The sequence below is a fragment of the Lissotriton helveticus genome, chromosome 8 (assembly GCF_964261635.1).
Source record: "Lissotriton helveticus chromosome 8, aLisHel1.1, whole genome shotgun sequence".
Taxonomy (NCBI): domain Eukaryota; kingdom Metazoa; phylum Chordata; class Amphibia; order Caudata; family Salamandridae; genus Lissotriton; species Lissotriton helveticus.
The window spans coordinates 1,605,173,212-1,605,191,147 of record NC_136069.1 but is presented as its reverse complement, the minus strand read 5'-3'; the positions used below and the strand labels follow the sequence as shown (position 1 = coordinate 1,605,191,147).

Below are 17,936 nucleotides of genomic sequence, written 5' to 3'. Positions count from 1 at the left end.
AAAATCGAAAATAGAACCAGGGGTAATTTCAGAGTTAAAAATCCCTGTAAAATGTGCTATCCAGGCCCGGCAACTGACGTGTGAAGTTAACTCGGGAAAGTTATCATTCTTCAAGAATGGGCTGTTTACAGTGTCCCAAAAAAGTTTGTGGTCTTTGGTGTCAGCAGCCAATTCTAATTTAGCCCATGCCTCGTCCTGTAATTCCTTCTTCCTGATGGTGAGTGCAGTTTTATAGTTGTGACGCTCTTCCCTGATCTTACTAGCGTCTCTTGGGGTAGCATCAAGAAAGGTTTTCAACCTTTTAAGTGATTGTGCACAATTGTCATCAAACCACGCCGCCTTGACTTTCCTTGATTTTCGAACTTTGTGTGTCAGTGATTTCTCAATCGCTTTTGTTATATTTAAGAAGTTGGATAACAAAGTTCGTGGGCATGGGTTAGAAGACAAACAATATTCAACCTCACTGCTACAGTTTGTGATCACGTTAGCTACAAATTGGTTGGGGTCCACTTTTATCCATTTCACCCTCATCCCATTAGGTCTTTCTGCCACGACGTCCTGGATTGGTTGGCCATAAATGTTCCCTTTGGCTCCCCAGCCCAATAATTCAACAGTTACACTATTATGATCACTGACAGTTTGTTCGATCACCCAGACGTTGATGTAAACTACGGAACAGGATATCATTATATGATCGATAAAAGACCGGCTGTTTCTCCCATGAAACGTCAGACACCTGTCGTTTGCGTTCTTGTTGCATTCTAAAAGGTCCAGGTCGTATTTGGCAAGTAATTTGTTTAATACACCACCATAGTTATTATGCGGGAAATGATTATATACATTAGTTTCCCTTCCCGTGTACTCCTCCCTGTGGCCGCATGCCCCCTTGAGAGCATAATTGCATGTTTTGATGTTAAAGTCTCCAGCCCATAGGATTGCAGCTGGTTTGGGTGTACTTGATAAGGTCACATCAATGGCCTGCTCAATATCGGAAATGATCAATCCCTGTTTGTGCCCCGCAATATTATTGTAGAAATTCACTACTATTAGATCTCTACATCTGCTGTGAATCATGCGCAGAACAGAAGCGTGCTCTCCTAGTACAACATGGTCACTAACACGGAATTCAGTCAGTGCGGTGGATATCAGAGTCACTAGCCCGCCCTTGGCTCTACCAGCCTGGGAGGCCACAGCCTGCACACTAAAAGATGTATATCCCTCAACGTGTACATCTTCCCTGTCCCAGGTTTCTTGCAGGCAAATAATGTCGTAACCCTGTTTGATAAAGTCAGCCCAGATGGGGGTGTTGACCTTAGAAGCTAACCCAGCTATATGCCACGTGATGACCCTCAAGTTCTCATCTGTGACTGCGTGTGATGGGTCGGTAACTGTTATGATTGGTGGTGTTGTATAATTCTCCAGTTCGTTCTCACCATTACGTATGATTACGTCTGCCAAGGTTGAGTCATCAGAGTTTACTACAGCGGTGTCTATTGGGGATTCCTCAGCTAAATTGGCGTCCATCGACCTAGGTTCTTCAATTACAGGTAATCCAGCAACAACATTATCCCCCAGTCAGTCATTTTCATCTAGTGAGTTGAATATCTGGAATCTGTTAGATGTTGGGACTGCATATTGACCATAAACATTAGCACCTAACCCAGGGGCATTAAAATTGAGATAATTGGGATTTGATATTCTAAATAAATTCGGTGGTTGCTGTGGTACATACTGGATGTTTTGGCCGTGGGGAAACATAAGGTGCCCAGCTGGTTGCACTGGTGCCTGCTGTACAGGTGGATGTGGCATATTTATTACTCTGGGATGTTTAAAATTCTGCACTGGAACTTTAGATCCCACCGGATTCCTATAAAAGTAGTCCAATGGGAACAGGGTAGTGTTGTAATCAGTATCGGATGGGATCGGTGCATTCAAGATGGAATTCTCTTGCCCATTCAGTAGTTTTATAGTTTATAATTACACAGTCCCCACTTATTTCCTTTTTGCTGGGACCCACCCACCCTACCCTTTGGGTTGAAAGAATCTGACTTGCCCCCCTTAGGGGGAATCCACAATTGTGGACAAGCCAGTGTAAAATTTTATTTTTAAGTGTTTCGTTTTTTTCAAATTGGGAGGGTTTTAATTTCGGGACATTAGCAAGGATAGCCACGTATGGTCTACTTTCTGGCGGGAGATTAATCACTGCAGGAATGATGTTATTATATTGGCTGTGTGCTAATGGATTCCAGTTTGCTGGGGTATGACCCATTGCCTCTCTACCTCTGGCCTCAGAGGGACCACTTGTCGTATTACTTGTGGTAAAGGTATGCAGGTTACTAGACTTGGCAGTAGTTGCCGTGGGGGCAACATTTCTTACAGAAGGAACCTGTGTATTGGTTGTGTTAGTTGTAATCAAGTTCCTTATTTATGTGAGATACGTGCAAGGAGGTTGAAATAACTTGCGAACCCAGGTGTTCAAGGATGTCTAACTTGGCTAGACCTAATTTCTCCAAATTTTCCACCCTTTTACATATCTGATCGAGTTTGTCGGTTAGGGGGGATATAAGAAGCTTCATAGCATCTACAATTTGACACGTTAGAGATTCCACATTAAATGTGGTAGGATTAATATTGCCTCTTGGCCCAGGGTTTAAACTTAACTTAACTTGCAGGGGCATTTGCACTGACACATGGCGGATTTTGCACATTCAATGAAATAAATGGTGTGGTACATTGCACTCTATACCCAAGCCCTAACCAGAGCTCATTTGAACTTGCACGTGGCAGTTCTAACATGAGCTTGATAAAGCCACAAATTGGCATGCTAACCAAAGCTCACATTAGCCTGCAACACAACTGTAGTGGGACCTTTTGACTTTAGAAAAGGAGTACTATGGCACACAAACTGCAGAGCGGTTCTAGACTACCTGAAAATCGTGTTTGTTGTAGATGAACTTTTACGCAATTCTTATGAAACAAGTTATGGATGCGCAATTCCATAAGCCTTTCTGGCGCGAAGATAAGGCTAGATTTTTAGTTGCATTCTCGGGTGGAATTGTATGTTCATTTTTAAAACTATGTATTTTAATGCAAACATGTTTTGTACAGATCAAGTAATCGCACAAGGTTTTATACATACTAAACTTATTGAGAAGATCTTGGTCTTAAAGTGGTGTTAGGCCTAAGACTACTCGCTAACACTAATCGAGCATTTTGGGTTTACATTGAGCTCTGTACACTTCAGGGGAATCTCTGAACTCTGGGCAATGTATAACCACCTGGGGGCATACCATATACAGAGCCAGCTTACAAGGAGCAAGAGCCACATACCAAGAAGTGAGTGTCATTGCAAAGTTTCCACATCCAGTCTGGCGCCTCTGGATATTAAACCAGTGAAGAATCTACAGGCGGAAATACAAGACACCTGGATTTATCCAGTGCATTACCACTTAGTTTAGCAGGGTAAAGGTTTAAACGCATGTTCTTGAAGCAAGGACCCCATCTTGTTAGTCTATGCTATGAAAGGAGAGGATTCAACCCACAAGCTTAAACATTTATTCTTAGCCTGAACTGTAGTGTTTGACAGGCCAATGGAAGAGCACTGAAGTTTAGCATTTGGTAGTTTAGACTAAAATAGGAAAAGTTAATAAAAACAAATGAGCGAGGCAGTGTGAAAGTCAGGTATCACCTACAGCCCCCCTAAAAAGAAAATCCTAAATAGTAATTCCATGGGAACCGGCAAGAAAGGCTGGAATCTAAAAGAATGGAAATGTGCACTTCTGGAGTTTTCAGAGCCAGTAATTGAAAGCAAGCCTATGTGAAGAAAGGCAATAGAGTTAAGCCGCATGGTTCAGACTACCACGGATGTGAGATGCCTCTGACAAATTAGATTCCGCCACCGCCGGTATTCCTAATTGAACGGCCCCAATAGCTACAGCAAACCTTTAACAAATGTGCTAAATAATTTCATTGCCACAAGTTTGATTCTGTACAGGTTTATTTGCAACAACGGTACGAACAGTGGATACTCGATTAGCAATACAAAATTTCTCCTTTTCTAGGAGGTCCAAGCAGTATATGTACAAAGTTCATGTGTAGAAAAATATTCCTTGTATATTTATAGTGAAGCTGACCTTGCAGAGAGCAGACAGTAACCACATAGCACTGGCAGGAAGGACTGCATCATTAGTTGGCTCACTAGTCCCAACTACACTACAAACACTTCCAGAAGGAGTGGCTTGGTTTCTTTGTGAAGTTTTACACCTTCGGTCAGGATCTATGCATGCTCAGATTAGGATCCACACATCAGGCAATCGTCTCGGTTTTCCAAGGAACACACCATGGCTGCAGTGTTTCTTTCCTTCTCCTCTTTCTCCTCCGTTGCTACAGTCTCCTTCAGCTTCTCTTTGTTGAGAGTGAACTGAATTGGGTTGGCAGCAGGCTTGGTTCTCAGGTAGTACATACCAGTCTTTAGGCCCTGTAAGCACGAAAGCAAGTTAAATAATTACGACGCCAATACTAACAATGTATTACATTTCAAGGGATTCATGTTAAAACACTGCCAATACCAGTGATCATATAAACAGTATCAGACTGGTGGTTAGAATTGGACTATTTTCATGCAAGACAAATACTGGTTTATTCACATTAGTTCGCTAATGTGTTTAATGGTTCCATTGGTAATATAACTAGTCAATAGCTGAGGTTTTAATAGTATTGGTCAGTGAATTTTTTTACGTATGGTTATATTTGTGAATTCTACAACATCGATAATAAAAATGGAGTGTCTGGAAGTGAGTAAATAAAATGTTTTAACAGTTGTCACCGAATATATTTATGAAAAAATAAAACTCAGAAGGTGTACTAGTAAGAATTGGCCAACTTTCACAAACTCAGATGGTGAGCTTCTGAACATTAACTGTAATGGCATTTGGTCAAGGTCTTGGTTAGTCATAGCATCTGATGACCGCCCCTTTGGTCTGGCAATCCTCCTTACAATATTTGGGCCCATAAACACAAACAAAAAGTATCCACTTCATGCAGATAGCAACAGTGCAATGATTATGAAGAACAGTTTAACAGACAAGGGATAAGCTACAAAACAAGATACTGTTCAAGATGAAAACCTGAACTGGTCTACATTTCAATGTTCTGTCGTGGGTTCTCTTTGCAACCAATTTACAAGCTTTTACCCATACTACGCACTGCTCAGTAACTACTTGGGTACAGTTTACAAATTGAGCCTCAGCAGTTAACTGTGGGATAGGTTGTATAATAAAGAAATTATTAAATCTTTAGTGCAGAGCATACTGACAGTGCACATGTTCAGAGGGGGCTGAGGTCACAACTATGCTTTGTCTTGACACAATGTTCTGTTATCCCAAGCCCAAAACTACCGTCAGAACAAGGTTATTCTGCCCAGGCATTTAAATGGGTTAGGAGTGACCATGCCACGGTTTTATCACAACTCGCTTGTATTGGTTTTCCCAAAGCACCTCAAACGACAAGAATTTTTGTAAATAGCCAACCTCCTTCAGCGACAGTTACCTGCTTCCAGCCAAAGAAGTGCATGCTAGTAAGCTTTCCGTAGTTTGGCTCTGCAACATGGATGTTTAGAGATTGGCTCTGATCGATGAAAGCGCCCCGATCTGCTGCCATAGTAATGATTGTTTTCTGTGAGATTTCCCACACAGTTTTGTAAAGCTCCTTAATGTCTGCAGGAATCTCTGGAATACTCTAAAAAAGAATTTAAGAGCAGAGACTTACTAAACATACTTTGAGACGGGCTATGAGAAATTAAGGTCAGAAAAAAATAGCAAATTTATACAGTCCAACAACTTCCAGAAAAGCCTTGCGCGTTAGTGATTAATTCCAATTTTTAACACGTTGACAATACAAAGTCATCCCCAAGAACTTACCGAGGTGATCAGGAGACATTCCACTAGGATTATAGGGAACGTTAGCCTCCAAATTGACAAAGTAAAAACAAAAACAATCTACGCTAGGCTACCTGTACCAGTTACTACAGGCATACAAGACCACAAGCTAGAATCACAGAAGACAAAACAATATGTTCAGAAATTAGTTAACTAAGCAATCAAGACACTCCGCCATAGATCCAAGTTTAGTGGAAATGAAAAATACTAGTTTTCAGAGGAATCACAAACTAATCTAGTCCCTCAGGTAAAAAAAAAAAAAGGGTACATTAGACTTCAAACACTATTTGAGAGATTCTACATTCTTGCATAGTGGATGTGAAGGATATAAACCTGCACCAACCTACCTGAATAGAGCCGTTGCAGCCTATAATTTGGTTTTTCATCTCTTCATTCCATAAGCTTTTTTCAGTCAGATCTTTCAGCAAGTGGGGGTTTACAATCTGAAATAAGGCAGGGTACATGTCAAATGGAATACACATTAAAATGCAAAGAGCCATAACATTTTGCTCTCAATGCATCCAGGCATAGTTTGTAATTATATGCCAGAGCGGCAGGACTTATTTAAATGCAGTATTGGAAGCCGCCTGAACACCTTTGCGCTGAAGAAGGCCGTAATGCCTGAAATGCATTCGCAACAATTTTTAATAAAGGTGCCTCCATGATTCCCCGTGTGGCCTCTGCTCTTTCATTAGGAGTGCCTTGGAGTATATATATATATATATATATACATATATATATATATATATATATATATATATATATATACACACCCCTATATATTATATATACATATATTTATTTTAATACATGCAACAGCCCTCATTTGGAGGCCCCTGCAGCGTCCACCACCCATTGCCCCGTCATACAAACACAACTACTGACCATCACACTAACATTTCAGAATATTCCTACTCCAAAACTATACGCATGGCTTGGGAAGTACGCATTTGTAATTTTTAATCTATATAAAATGAATAAACTTGTTGTGCTCATCTCTAAGAGACATTAATACCATGTGGCAGATTGGCATAGGCGCCTGTGCTGTGCACAGAAAAATACCAGTTTAAATGTTCAAATTAAGCACTGCAGTAACATCTAACTGGACCCTTCAATGCCAGAGAACATAGCCCAAAGCAAAAATATCAAGCTCCAATACAGTGCAGCGAGTGTTTAATGGCCAGCATATTCGGTCATTACCTGGAACTCCCCAGAAAGAACTCTGCGTGTGTATATGTTGCTGGTGTATGGCTCGATGGATTCATTATTACCCAATATCTGAGCTGTAGAGGCCGTTGGCATTGGTGCGAGAAGTAGACTGTTTCTAATACCATGCCTGGGGAGGGGAAAGAGACAAGGTCACAAATGAAAAAAAGGTTAAAATTAGTGTGGTTAAAAAATTAGGCAAACTAAGTTAGGAGAACAGAAAAGGAACAGTCATTTTTGTGCTCTAAAGAGGACATTTTGGGGCATGGACTGCAAAACATTGGGCACTTATCAAATGCCTACAGAAAGGCTTTCAAGGCTGAAATAATGTGAAAACTACTCACTTGGCAATCTTCTCCTTTAAAGCTTTCCAGTCCCACAAACTGGTAGGTGTGACGTTCCACATGTCATACTGCAAGATCTGAAATGGAACATAAGATTACCCACAGCCAAACTGCACTCACATGAAATATGCGTCCGTGGGTCCACGAAAACACAATCTTTTACTCAGCTCTTAGCACAAAGCCATGCCAAATAAATGCATATCCACTGCACTAGCACAAAAAAAAGTTCAGTCTAATTTCACCACAAATGCACCTGAAACACCATTCACAACCAGCACACGCTTAACTTCACCTGGGCACACAGCTGAAAGTGATGTATGCCCTTAACTCTGATAACACCAGTCTGTAAAGCGTGCTCTACAATGCAGATTTTTGTATCCAACTTCTACCACCACGACGTACATAACTAACCACAGTTCTGAGTCATGATAGTATAAGTTGAATACAAAAATCTGTGTGGAACTATTTCTAGGTTGAGTTTCTGCCATAGCCAGTTACTGATTAACTGCATTGAACCCTAAAGAAACTGAACGAATAAATAAGGAGCCACATCACACCTCCCCTACCAAGGGTATTTATGGTCCTGCCACTACAAATTCAAAACTGGAAGCTTCATCTTTTCCAGCCCAGATGCACCTGCCTATCCGGACAAATAGAAAACAATCCATAAACACCCTCTACAGACAAGAAAATTTAAGTTGGCCTCTACTGGCTACCAACAGGTTCATACTCCTAGGAAGGATGAAATATGGAAAAGTACACGATTCGGATACAGTTAATTTCTCAGACCTTGGAGAGCATCTATGGTGCGCAGTGCACTTCTTTAAAGTTAAAATCCACAACAAAATCCACAGGATTATTAAAACATACATGCTCCAACTATCCTGGTCCATAGTTATTGGCTTTCTTCCACCCATCTCTGCACCCTCATTTGACATTAAAAAATTGGCACCCAAATATTAATCCAAAACCCCACTGCATGTGTGAACCGGGTTGAAGTCCTCAAAAGCCTTGCAACTAAGCACAGGGCCTTTGGTAAAGGTAAGAACTTACTCCTTTGCTGACTGGAGATCCCTCATACGTATCATAGGGTCCTAGCTCCTTTGCCAATTCGCAACTGGATTCCAACGCTCCATAGTAAATGGTCTCAAAGATCTGCTTGTTCAGCAGCTGGGCTTCCGGGCTCTCAAACGGATACCTCATCAGTATAAAGGCATCAGCCAGGCCCTGAACACCAATGCCAATGGGACGATGGCGCTTGTTTGAGGACTCCGCCTTAAAATAAATAATGAGCGGATTAGTTTTTACTTCAAAGAAGTCCTTGTACAAGAGTATTGGGTACAGCAGGAATTTAACATTGAGCCACAGGAAAAAGTCATGGTGGGTTTGGAAGTGTTGCTAAATTCCAGAGTAAAGGAATGCAATTATGAAAGGAAATCCAAGAATAAAGAAAGGTTAAAAGCAATGCTACAATCACATGCTCATCAGCAAGCTACCAAACTAAGAGCATGAGAAAAATACTCAACCCCCAACCCAAAGATCACTGATAAAATAAAGCAAAACAAATAAGGTAGGTGACTAGCATGTCCAAGTTCCCCAGAGAATCAACCAGAAAGGGAGATATACAGCCGATCTCTAGCAAAACAAAAGGTGTGTGTACCAGGAAAATAACCTTAGGAAAAATGATACTTAAAGTATCAGTGTACTGTATAGAAAAGTTTACATTCCCACCCGTCAGCATAACTATACCATAAGGCGTACATTTCTATTCTACAACCGCAACTGAAAAAGCAGCCAACTTGCTCTGTTCCTTAGATCAGTTTCAGGCATTTCTGTAACAATCACAGCAAGAGGAAAGGCAGAATACTGCTTCATAGAAAGGTATGATAATGGAGAAGCCGTACACTTCTGTTTACTCAAGCTTCGCGCTTGGCCTCCATCTTACCTCAGGCACAGGGTAAAAGTTTATTTCAATGATTTTGTTTAGATTACGGACTATCACTTTGGTGACTTCAGCCAGCTTCTTGAAGTCAAAAGTGCGATCAGATGTCACATACATGTTGAGAGCAATGGAAGCCAAGTTACATACAGCAACCTGAAAGAGATGAACAGCCATGTTTAGGATGAAGGATACTTTACAGAGACAATAAAAGCAGTGTAAACTATTCTGAACAGCAACTTTAGAACTATACGTACAAATGTCACCCAATTTAAAACCCAAGTCGACCCCTAAGGTAATGGAAACCAGTACTGCAAGCGCTATAGGTTTGGTGTTTGTACGACAAATGCATGTCCCTTCACACATCATACAATAAAATCTACTGTGCTAAAGTGTAGACAAAAGCATTTAAAAATGGAAGGTTCTGCCCCGCTGTTAATATTCACAGTAGCTACCCCTCAGCCTGCCTAAATGCGGTCAATCTGCAGGATGAAATTTTTACTGAAGATGGGAATCACTGTTCCCACAGCATATGCTAGCCTCCTTTTAGACGACTCCTGCCCAGTGGCACTTTCATAAATTTCCTAGGCTCATTCGGTTCGCTGCTGGCACCTAAAACGCTACAGCTCTTGATCTGTTTAGCATACTTTAAATGTCTGGTTTGTCTATTGGACAACTTGAAATTAAAGGTCTTGCCCCCAACAGAAGTTAACAAGTTTCAGACATCAATTATAGAAATTCCACACTCCAACAATCAAACAGCTCTACACTTGTAGTTCCTAAGGTGGCATGAGTAACTGTATGGCAAATCATGGGCTATAACGCAACAAGAAAATCTTAGTCAATGGGGCTTTCAAAAAAGAAGTGCCAGACAGAAACATGTTCTCACCTCATCGCCACTGGTGTACTCCACAATCTCTGTGCACAGGTTGCTAGATTTAATCGTTCCCAAGTTCTGCTGGTTCGTCTTTCGGTTGCAGGCATCCTTGTAGAGCATGTAGGGAGTTCCCGTTTCAGTCTGAGACTCAATGATGGCGTACCAGAGCTGTTGTGCCTTCACTACTTTGCGAGCACGGCCTTCTTTCTCGTACCTAGACAGGAATAATAGATCAAAAGAACAAACATACTTTATGACAGGTTTTGATGAAAGCAATCACTTTTTGCAGTTAATAGATCACATGATTACTGTAATAAAACTTCAAACCCACAGGCTAACAAACCTACTCCTATTACACTTAAACCAAGATTCTAAAATGATATGCCACATTAAAAATAAGCGGGGGTATTCACACGCAGGTGCCAAACAAATAACAAAGTTCAGTCTATGGTTGCAAAAAGATAGCAACCTATGGTAGAAAAATAGAAAGTTTGTGTGGTCAGAACATAACTTGTGTTGAGTACTTCATAAGCAGAGCATCATTGCTGGCCTAGGTCATAAGTCCATCTGCACATCTTAAAGGAAGCCTAGAGAGGTGTGAATGTGTAGGAATAATCCTACATCATTTAAAGATTGTCCCTCACTCACTTCTGGCCTGATGCCTCTATTGATCAGGTGACTTAATTCAGTTTCAAACACAACACTATGGAAAGGAAACGTAAAACTAGCAAGGTATTTTCAGTAAAGGTCAGTTACACAAGCTAGAAGCCCAAGAAGTTTATACACATGGGCATTTGAGAAGGTTTTTACCCAGACAAACGTCCATATTAAGGGCAATTACAATCAGCTGGGAAGAAATACTGTTTTAATGACTGATCTCAGCTTTCTTATATCAGTTACAGTAGCTAAAATTAATAGATTGCATATTTAATGATCACATGTTCAAATTCAGCTCATATTTCCTCCCACTATTAATAATCACCTCCAGGATTCATTCTTTAGATCAAGATTGCAACAAAAGTAGAAAAATTACACCGATACCCTTAATCAGCCGTCCAAGCAACAAAATGAAATGCGGATGACATGCCACCTAAACTAGAGACCCATACCTTTCATATAGTTCCTCAAACTTCTCTCCCCAAACTTCATCTAAGCCTGGGCACTCACTTGGGCACATCAGGGACCAATCCTAAGAGAGAATGGCAAGTTGAATGACACAATTTATTCTGCAAACAAGCAAGCACTGGGGCTAGAGCAAATAGCATTGCACAGAAGGTAGTTCACCTCATTGTTTTCGACTCGTTTCATGAAGAGATCTGGAATCCAGAGAGCAAAGAAGAGATCTCGAGCACGCTGTTCCTCCTTCCCAGTATTCTTTTTCAGGTCGAGAAACTCAAAGACATCAAAGTGCCAAGGCTCCAAGTAGATGGCAAATGCACCAGGCCTCTGACAAAATAAGAAAATAAATTACCTCAAAAGGTGTAGCAAAAAAGGGAGGGAGGTTACAGGGTGCAAACAAAGGTCATGTTGCAAGTATCTAGCCTTCTATTCAACTGCAATTTTCTGAGGTAAGGGTGGTGAAAGATGCGCTAGGAGATTAGGCCAATTTAAGATTCCATTGCAAAACAAGATTTTACTTACCTTGCAATCGGTCGTGCATAAACTAAGAGTCATGCAAGAAATATGCAAATTCTAATGTGAATACCTCAAAGGAGGGAACCCTATCAAAGGACAAGGAAGAATGAGTCGACAGATTTTCAGGCTAACCAACCACAAACAAATTAGGTAGGCTAAATATCCATTGTATGTATTAAATCTCTATTCAAGGTGAACACAAATTTTTGGGCGAGATGCAGAGAAAAAATCCTGCCAGCAATAAAGACCTCTAATCAGCTGCATAGAAGAATAAAAAAAAAAAGCTGTTCCTTCCGCTCCAACGCCAAGTGGCACAGGACTGCTTTATCATGGATCTGTGAACCTCTGGTTGAAAAGTCACTGCCCCTACATTACACAGTAGGTCCGTTTTTTCAATTCCCAAAAAAAATAGGACTACGAGACAACTGAATATACCATGGAATTTGCAGGAAATCATACTTACATTTAAAAAACCAATTCCGCAGCTAATTTGTTTTTCTGATGGATACAGCTGCAGTTTCCATAGCCGAACCACCCCCAAAGCAGTATTTATAGGAAGGTGTGAATTAAGAACAAGACCTACAACAGGAAGTTTTGAAGCTCTGCTTTCTAAAAAACTCAGCCAATTCCTTCAAGCAAGTATGAAACGCTAATGCTTCACGGATGAATGCAAGGACCATCAAGTACTAGCCTGAACAAGCTCTACAGTAGTGCATGCAACATGGCATGTCACTTTCATCCCCTTAGCCAAGTTAGCTGTAAAAGCACGGGGCCTTTTAAAGCTACTGTATCGAAGTTTCACCACTGGAACTACAGTGAGATAATCACTTGACATACTTACCATGCCCATCACAACAGAAACCTAAGCAAAATTTACTACTTATGCTATTAGGATCAAGACAATAAGGAAGATGGCCGACGGAGCAGGAGCTTGCTAAGAGCTCCTTGTGCTGGGGATCCCACTTGTTGGATTTATCCCTGTCAGCACCCACCGCTCCGTGAAACCGACTGCATGAGAGTAACAGGATTGTAACCAGCATATTTTTATTTATTTTTGCTCTTTCTACCTCGAACGACGGAGGGCTGGAGCCAGCTACTAGCCACTCGACTCTCAGTCCGGATCGTCTGGAGACATCACCACCCTCACCGGACTGTGGAGCCTGCACGGAGGGTCAACGAGGGCTCCGAAGCTCGCCCCCCTCCCCCCCCTGCACCGGACTGTGGAGCCTGCACGGAGGGTCGGCAGAGGTTTCTGAAGTTCACCCCCTCCCCCCCCCTGCACCGGACTGTGGAGCCTGCACGGAGGGCCAACGGAGGCTCCGAAGCTCGCCCCCCTCCCCCCTGCATCGGACGGTGGAACCGGCATCGGATTGGGGACATAGTGAAGGACTCCTGCTCTCTTTGGTGCCGCCTTCGTCCTTGCCCCACCGGCTGCCCGCCGCTAGCCTCTCGCCTTACACAATTGCCGCAGTGGAGCGCAAACGATAGAGGCGCTGGACTTGGCCTCTGATGACCGCGCTGAGGGTGACTACCGGCTCTGAAGCTGACCCCCTCCCCCTCCCTTGCACCGGTGTGTGGTGGGCTTGCGCTGGAGCTGGTGACACTATATGCAGAGCGGCTGTCCTCGCTCTGCGCAACGAAAAGGGCACCGGACCCCTCCCCCACTTTTGACCTGAAGCAGGGGCCCCTTCCTGAAGGCAGCGGAGGACGCAGATAGCAACACCGGGTAACGACAACGCAACCCCCCCCCCTTCCCGCCCTCACCCAACAGAGGACCGCTAACGGTCTTGAGGGCTGAGAGGGGCCTGGGACGCAGGTTGCGAGCAAACACAGGGGCAACACTGTACTAAGCACAGCTCAACATACAGAAAAAAGAAGAACTTTTTTTATAGGAGTGAATGAAACGTCGCATCTACGAAGCGGAAGGGATCATCATTATCATGGGCTAAAGCATTGCTCCTGTATAACTCTACGGGCAAAATTAACAGGCACACAGAACCTTAAGGTATTTACTTCTCCCACCCGCCTGCTCTCTTTTAAAATCTAACTCCTTTTGTACAAAATGGCTGGAGCCATAAAACTGTAGTAATAAATCCCCCACCTACCTCTGTTGTCCACGAGGCCCCTCAGCTTAACTCCCCCACACAGAGATAAGAATTCCTCCCAGCTAGACCTGAGCTCTGCCTGCTTAAAGAGAAAGTGTAATCCCATCCCCGGTGCTCAAAGTAATGGCAGCAGACAGAGGACTAATGTCTCTATCTCCCTTTGCCTGCATGGTTGTGAAGGGAAGCTGCTCTCCCCTGCTATCGAAGCAACAGCAACAAACAGAGGACTACTGTCTCGATCTGTACTACCTGGCGGCCATTTTAGACTAGTCTCTATTGGACTTTAGTATTTTAGACTAGTGTGAAAGAATGTCTACCTATTACTGTAGTATTATACTTCTACCTATATTTTGAACATATGTATCGCGCATATTGCTACCTCATATTTGAATGTCTGCCTATTATTGCAGTATTATGTTACTAGCTTTATTTTGAACTTCGTAACGCACAGAATGAGAATACTTTTTCTGCATTTGACTTTTGTCTGCAATTGTATTTTGTTACTGACACATGTACCTCACATATTTCTGACTACTCACTACTGTCACTTTCGATTCAGGTATGTTACTGCCTGCCTAGGTATTCTATTTTTCTTCCAGTATATTATTATTATTTATATTATAGGCTATCTCTAGTGACACTCACCAGTGTCTTCCCTGGCCCTGTAACTAGCAGCTGACAGCTTATACTATTCGTCCTAGTTCCTACTTCTAACACCACAGCCTCTCTAAAATGGAGCTCAACGGCAAGCACACTTTTAGAATTAACTACCCCTCCACTCCTCTCTCCAAAAATGCCACTAAACGTTTTAAACACAACTTCTTGAGGTCACACCCTGAAACACCCTTTGCCGACACTTACTTCTCACTGGGCAATGGAGCCCTGAATACTGATATCATCTTCCACACCTCACGCAGAGCCCAATGGAGGAAAACTTTCCTATCCCTACTCACAGTCTCCACCACCAGGAAAACAACTCATGGCCTAATTCTCACCATCACACCTTCCCACCTCTTCCCGGGCAGGTCTACCATTACTATCTACAATAACGGGATTGTCCTAATCCAATCCAAGGACAAGAAGAACAAGTTACTTACCTTCGGTAACGATATATCTGTAAGAAACAGTAGTTAGTATTAGATTCCTTACCTTAGAATATCCCCAGGCGTCAGTCTGGATCCGGAAACTTTTGCGTAGCAGTACCCCTGCGCGTCGGTAGGCGTCGTCTGCAGGCGTCCCCTGCGGCTCCGCGTCGTCGGCGTCGTGCGCCGTGATGACGTCGCTGGAGTATATAGACGCCGCCTCCGCGCGCTGACGTCAGTTCTTTGCACACAGCTTTTCCGCGCCAGAACACGCAGAGCCATGTGAGAACCAACACTGGTGCCATTTGAAACTAGGGCCCTGAAAGGGATGTCCCTAACCCTAGGTATCAGTTCGCAGAACGGGGAGGATGGGCGGGGCGGTAAGGAATCTAATACTAACTACTGTTTCTTACAGATATATCGTTACCGAAGGTAAGTAACTTGTTCATCTGAAAGAAACAGGTTAGTATTAGATTCCTTACCTTAGAATAGATACCCCAGCAATACCAACCCCGGTGGTGGGTCTGCGAACCAATACAACCTACACCAGAAAGTCCTGGAGGACCGAACGGCCAAAGAAGCCATCCCTCCGGACTTGACCGTCCAGGCAGTAGTGCCTCGCAAAGGTGTGCAGCGAGGCCCACGTGGCCGCCTGGCAAATGTCCTGCAAAGGGACTCCCCGGCCCAGGGCAGTAGTAGCCGCCGTGGCCCGAGTGGAATGGGCCCTCAGCCCAACAGGAGGCTCCTTCCGAGCCAAAGAGTAGCATGCTTTGATGCACAGGACGACCCACCGAGAGATGGTCCGTTTCTGTACCGCCCTTCCCTTCTTCTCACCCACGTAGCCAACAAACAGTTGGTCATCCACCCGGAACTGGCGTGTGCGATCCATATAGAATGAAAGCGCACGTTTTGGGTCCAGACGATGGAGCCGCTCTTCATCCTTTGAAGGATGCGGAGGCGGGAAGAAGGAGGGCAAGGTGATGGACTGCCCAATGTGAAAAGCAGAGACTACCTTGGGCAGGAAAGAAGGTCTGGTCCGAAGAACCACCTTATCAGGATGAACAGACAAGAAAGGAGGTTGAACAGAAAGAGCCTGGAGCTCACTCACTCTCCTGGCAGAGGTGATGGCTACCAGGAAGGCCGTCTTTAAGGTGAGAAGACGGAGAGGACAGGAATGAAGGGGCTCAAAGGGAGCGCACATCAGGAAAGTCAAAACCAGGTTCAAGTCCCACTGAGGCATCACGAACGGAGCTGGAGGATACATGTGCGTGATGCCCTTTAAGAATCTTAACACAATAGGGGACTTGAACAAAGATGGCTGATCAGGTAGCCTCAAGAAGGCGGAAAGGGCAGAAAGATAGCCCTTGATAGTGCCCAGGGCAGAGCCCTGCTGGGCAAGGGAAAGGAGGAAGAGGAGAACCTCAGATAGAGGGGCAGAAAGGGGATCCACAGCCTTTGCTGTGCACCATGCCACAAATCTGTTCCACCGGCAGGCGTATACCGACTTTGTGGAGGGACGCCTGGCTGCCAGAATGACATCACAGACTTCAGGAGGCAAGTCAAATGGCCTCAACTGTCGCCGCTCAATCTCCACGCATGGAGGTGGAGACTGGACAGGTTCGGGTGGAGGACCGTCCCCTGCTGCTGCGACAGAAGGTCCTCCTGAAGGGGCAGGCGGATCGAGGGACCGACCGTCATGCTGAGTAGCTCGGGATACCAGTACCTTCGAGCCCAGTCCGGAGCCACAAGGATAACTTGGGCCCGGTCGCGCCTGATCTTCTTCAGCACTCTGGGCAGAAGTGGTATAGGCGGAAAGGCGTACAACAGACCGCAACTCCACTCGCGCCGAAAGGCGTCGCCGAGCGAGTGCCGTCTTGGAAACTCCAACGCGCAGAACTGATGACATTGCGCGTTCTCTTCTGTGGCGAATAGATCTAACCAAGGCTCTCCCCATTGCTGAAAGAGGCCTCTCGCCACATCCGAGTTCAGACGCCATTCGTGATCCACCGAGCACCGACGGCTGAGTTCGTCCGCCCTGGCGTTCAGAGAACCTGCCAGGTGTTGAACCGTCAGAGTCACGCCCTGACGTTCCAGCCATTGCCAGAGGCGCAGAGCCTCTTGGCAAAGGGTCCACGACCCCACACCGCCCTGTTTGTTGCAGTACCACATGGCGGTGGTGTTGTCCGTGAACACCTGCACTACACTCCCGTTGACAAAGGGGAGGAATGCCTTCAGTGCCAGGCGAATCGCCCGCAGCTCCAACATGTTGATATGGAGCCGGGACTCCGCCGGAGACCAGAGGCCTCTGATCTCCGCCTCTCCCAAGTGGCCACCCCAGCCTTGGAGGGACGCGTCCGTCACAACCACGTGCTCCGGCTGGGGAAGGGAGAGGGATCTGCCCCTGACCCAATCGCGGTCTGTAAGCCACCACTGCAACTGTCTCGCAGTGCCCTCCGAGATCAGGACATGGTCGGATAGGTTGCCCTGATGCTGGGCCCACTGAAACTTCAGGTCCCACTGCAGAGCCCGCATCCGCCATCTGGCGTGATGCACCAGAAGGATGCAGGAGGCCATCAGCCCCAGAAGCCGCAGCGTCAACCTGACCGAAACCCGGGATAACGGCTGAAAGATGGGAATCAGAGCCTGAATATCCCGGACCCGCCGTTCCGGGGGATAAACCCGAAACTGCGCCGAGTCGAGAACCGCTCCGATGAAAAGGAGCTTTTGAGAGGGACACAGGTGTGATTTCGGCACATTGATGGAAAACCCCAACTCGTGCAGGAGGTCTGCCGTCATCTGAAGGTGGTGGACG

The 17,936-nt window shown here is 44.6% G+C and overlaps 1 protein-coding gene across 1 annotated transcript in view; it reads right to left on the bottom strand.

The window, feature by feature from the left end:
• Positions 1-3,979: 3,979 nt before the first annotated feature.
• The window catches only part of RRM1 (ribonucleotide reductase catalytic subunit M1), a 38,339-nt gene continuing 24,382 nt past the window's right edge, over positions 3,980-17,936 (bottom strand). Inside the window, exons 10-19 of the mRNA XM_078658671.1 lie at positions 11,587-11,748; positions 11,412-11,491; positions 10,315-10,516; positions 9,432-9,581; positions 8,540-8,761; positions 7,487-7,563; positions 7,137-7,272; positions 6,284-6,379; positions 5,548-5,736; positions 3,980-4,477 (exon numbers count right to left, since the gene is read on the bottom strand). Coding sequence (XP_078514797.1) covers positions 4,292-4,477; positions 5,548-5,736; positions 6,284-6,379; positions 7,137-7,272; positions 7,487-7,563; positions 8,540-8,761; positions 9,432-9,581; positions 10,315-10,516; positions 11,412-11,491; positions 11,587-11,748 — 1,500 coding nt within the window. The 3' untranslated portion in view covers positions 3,980-4,291. The remainder of the gene's footprint in view (positions 4,478-5,547; positions 5,737-6,283; positions 6,380-7,136; positions 7,273-7,486; positions 7,564-8,539; positions 8,762-9,431; positions 9,582-10,314; positions 10,517-11,411; positions 11,492-11,586; positions 11,749-17,936) is intronic.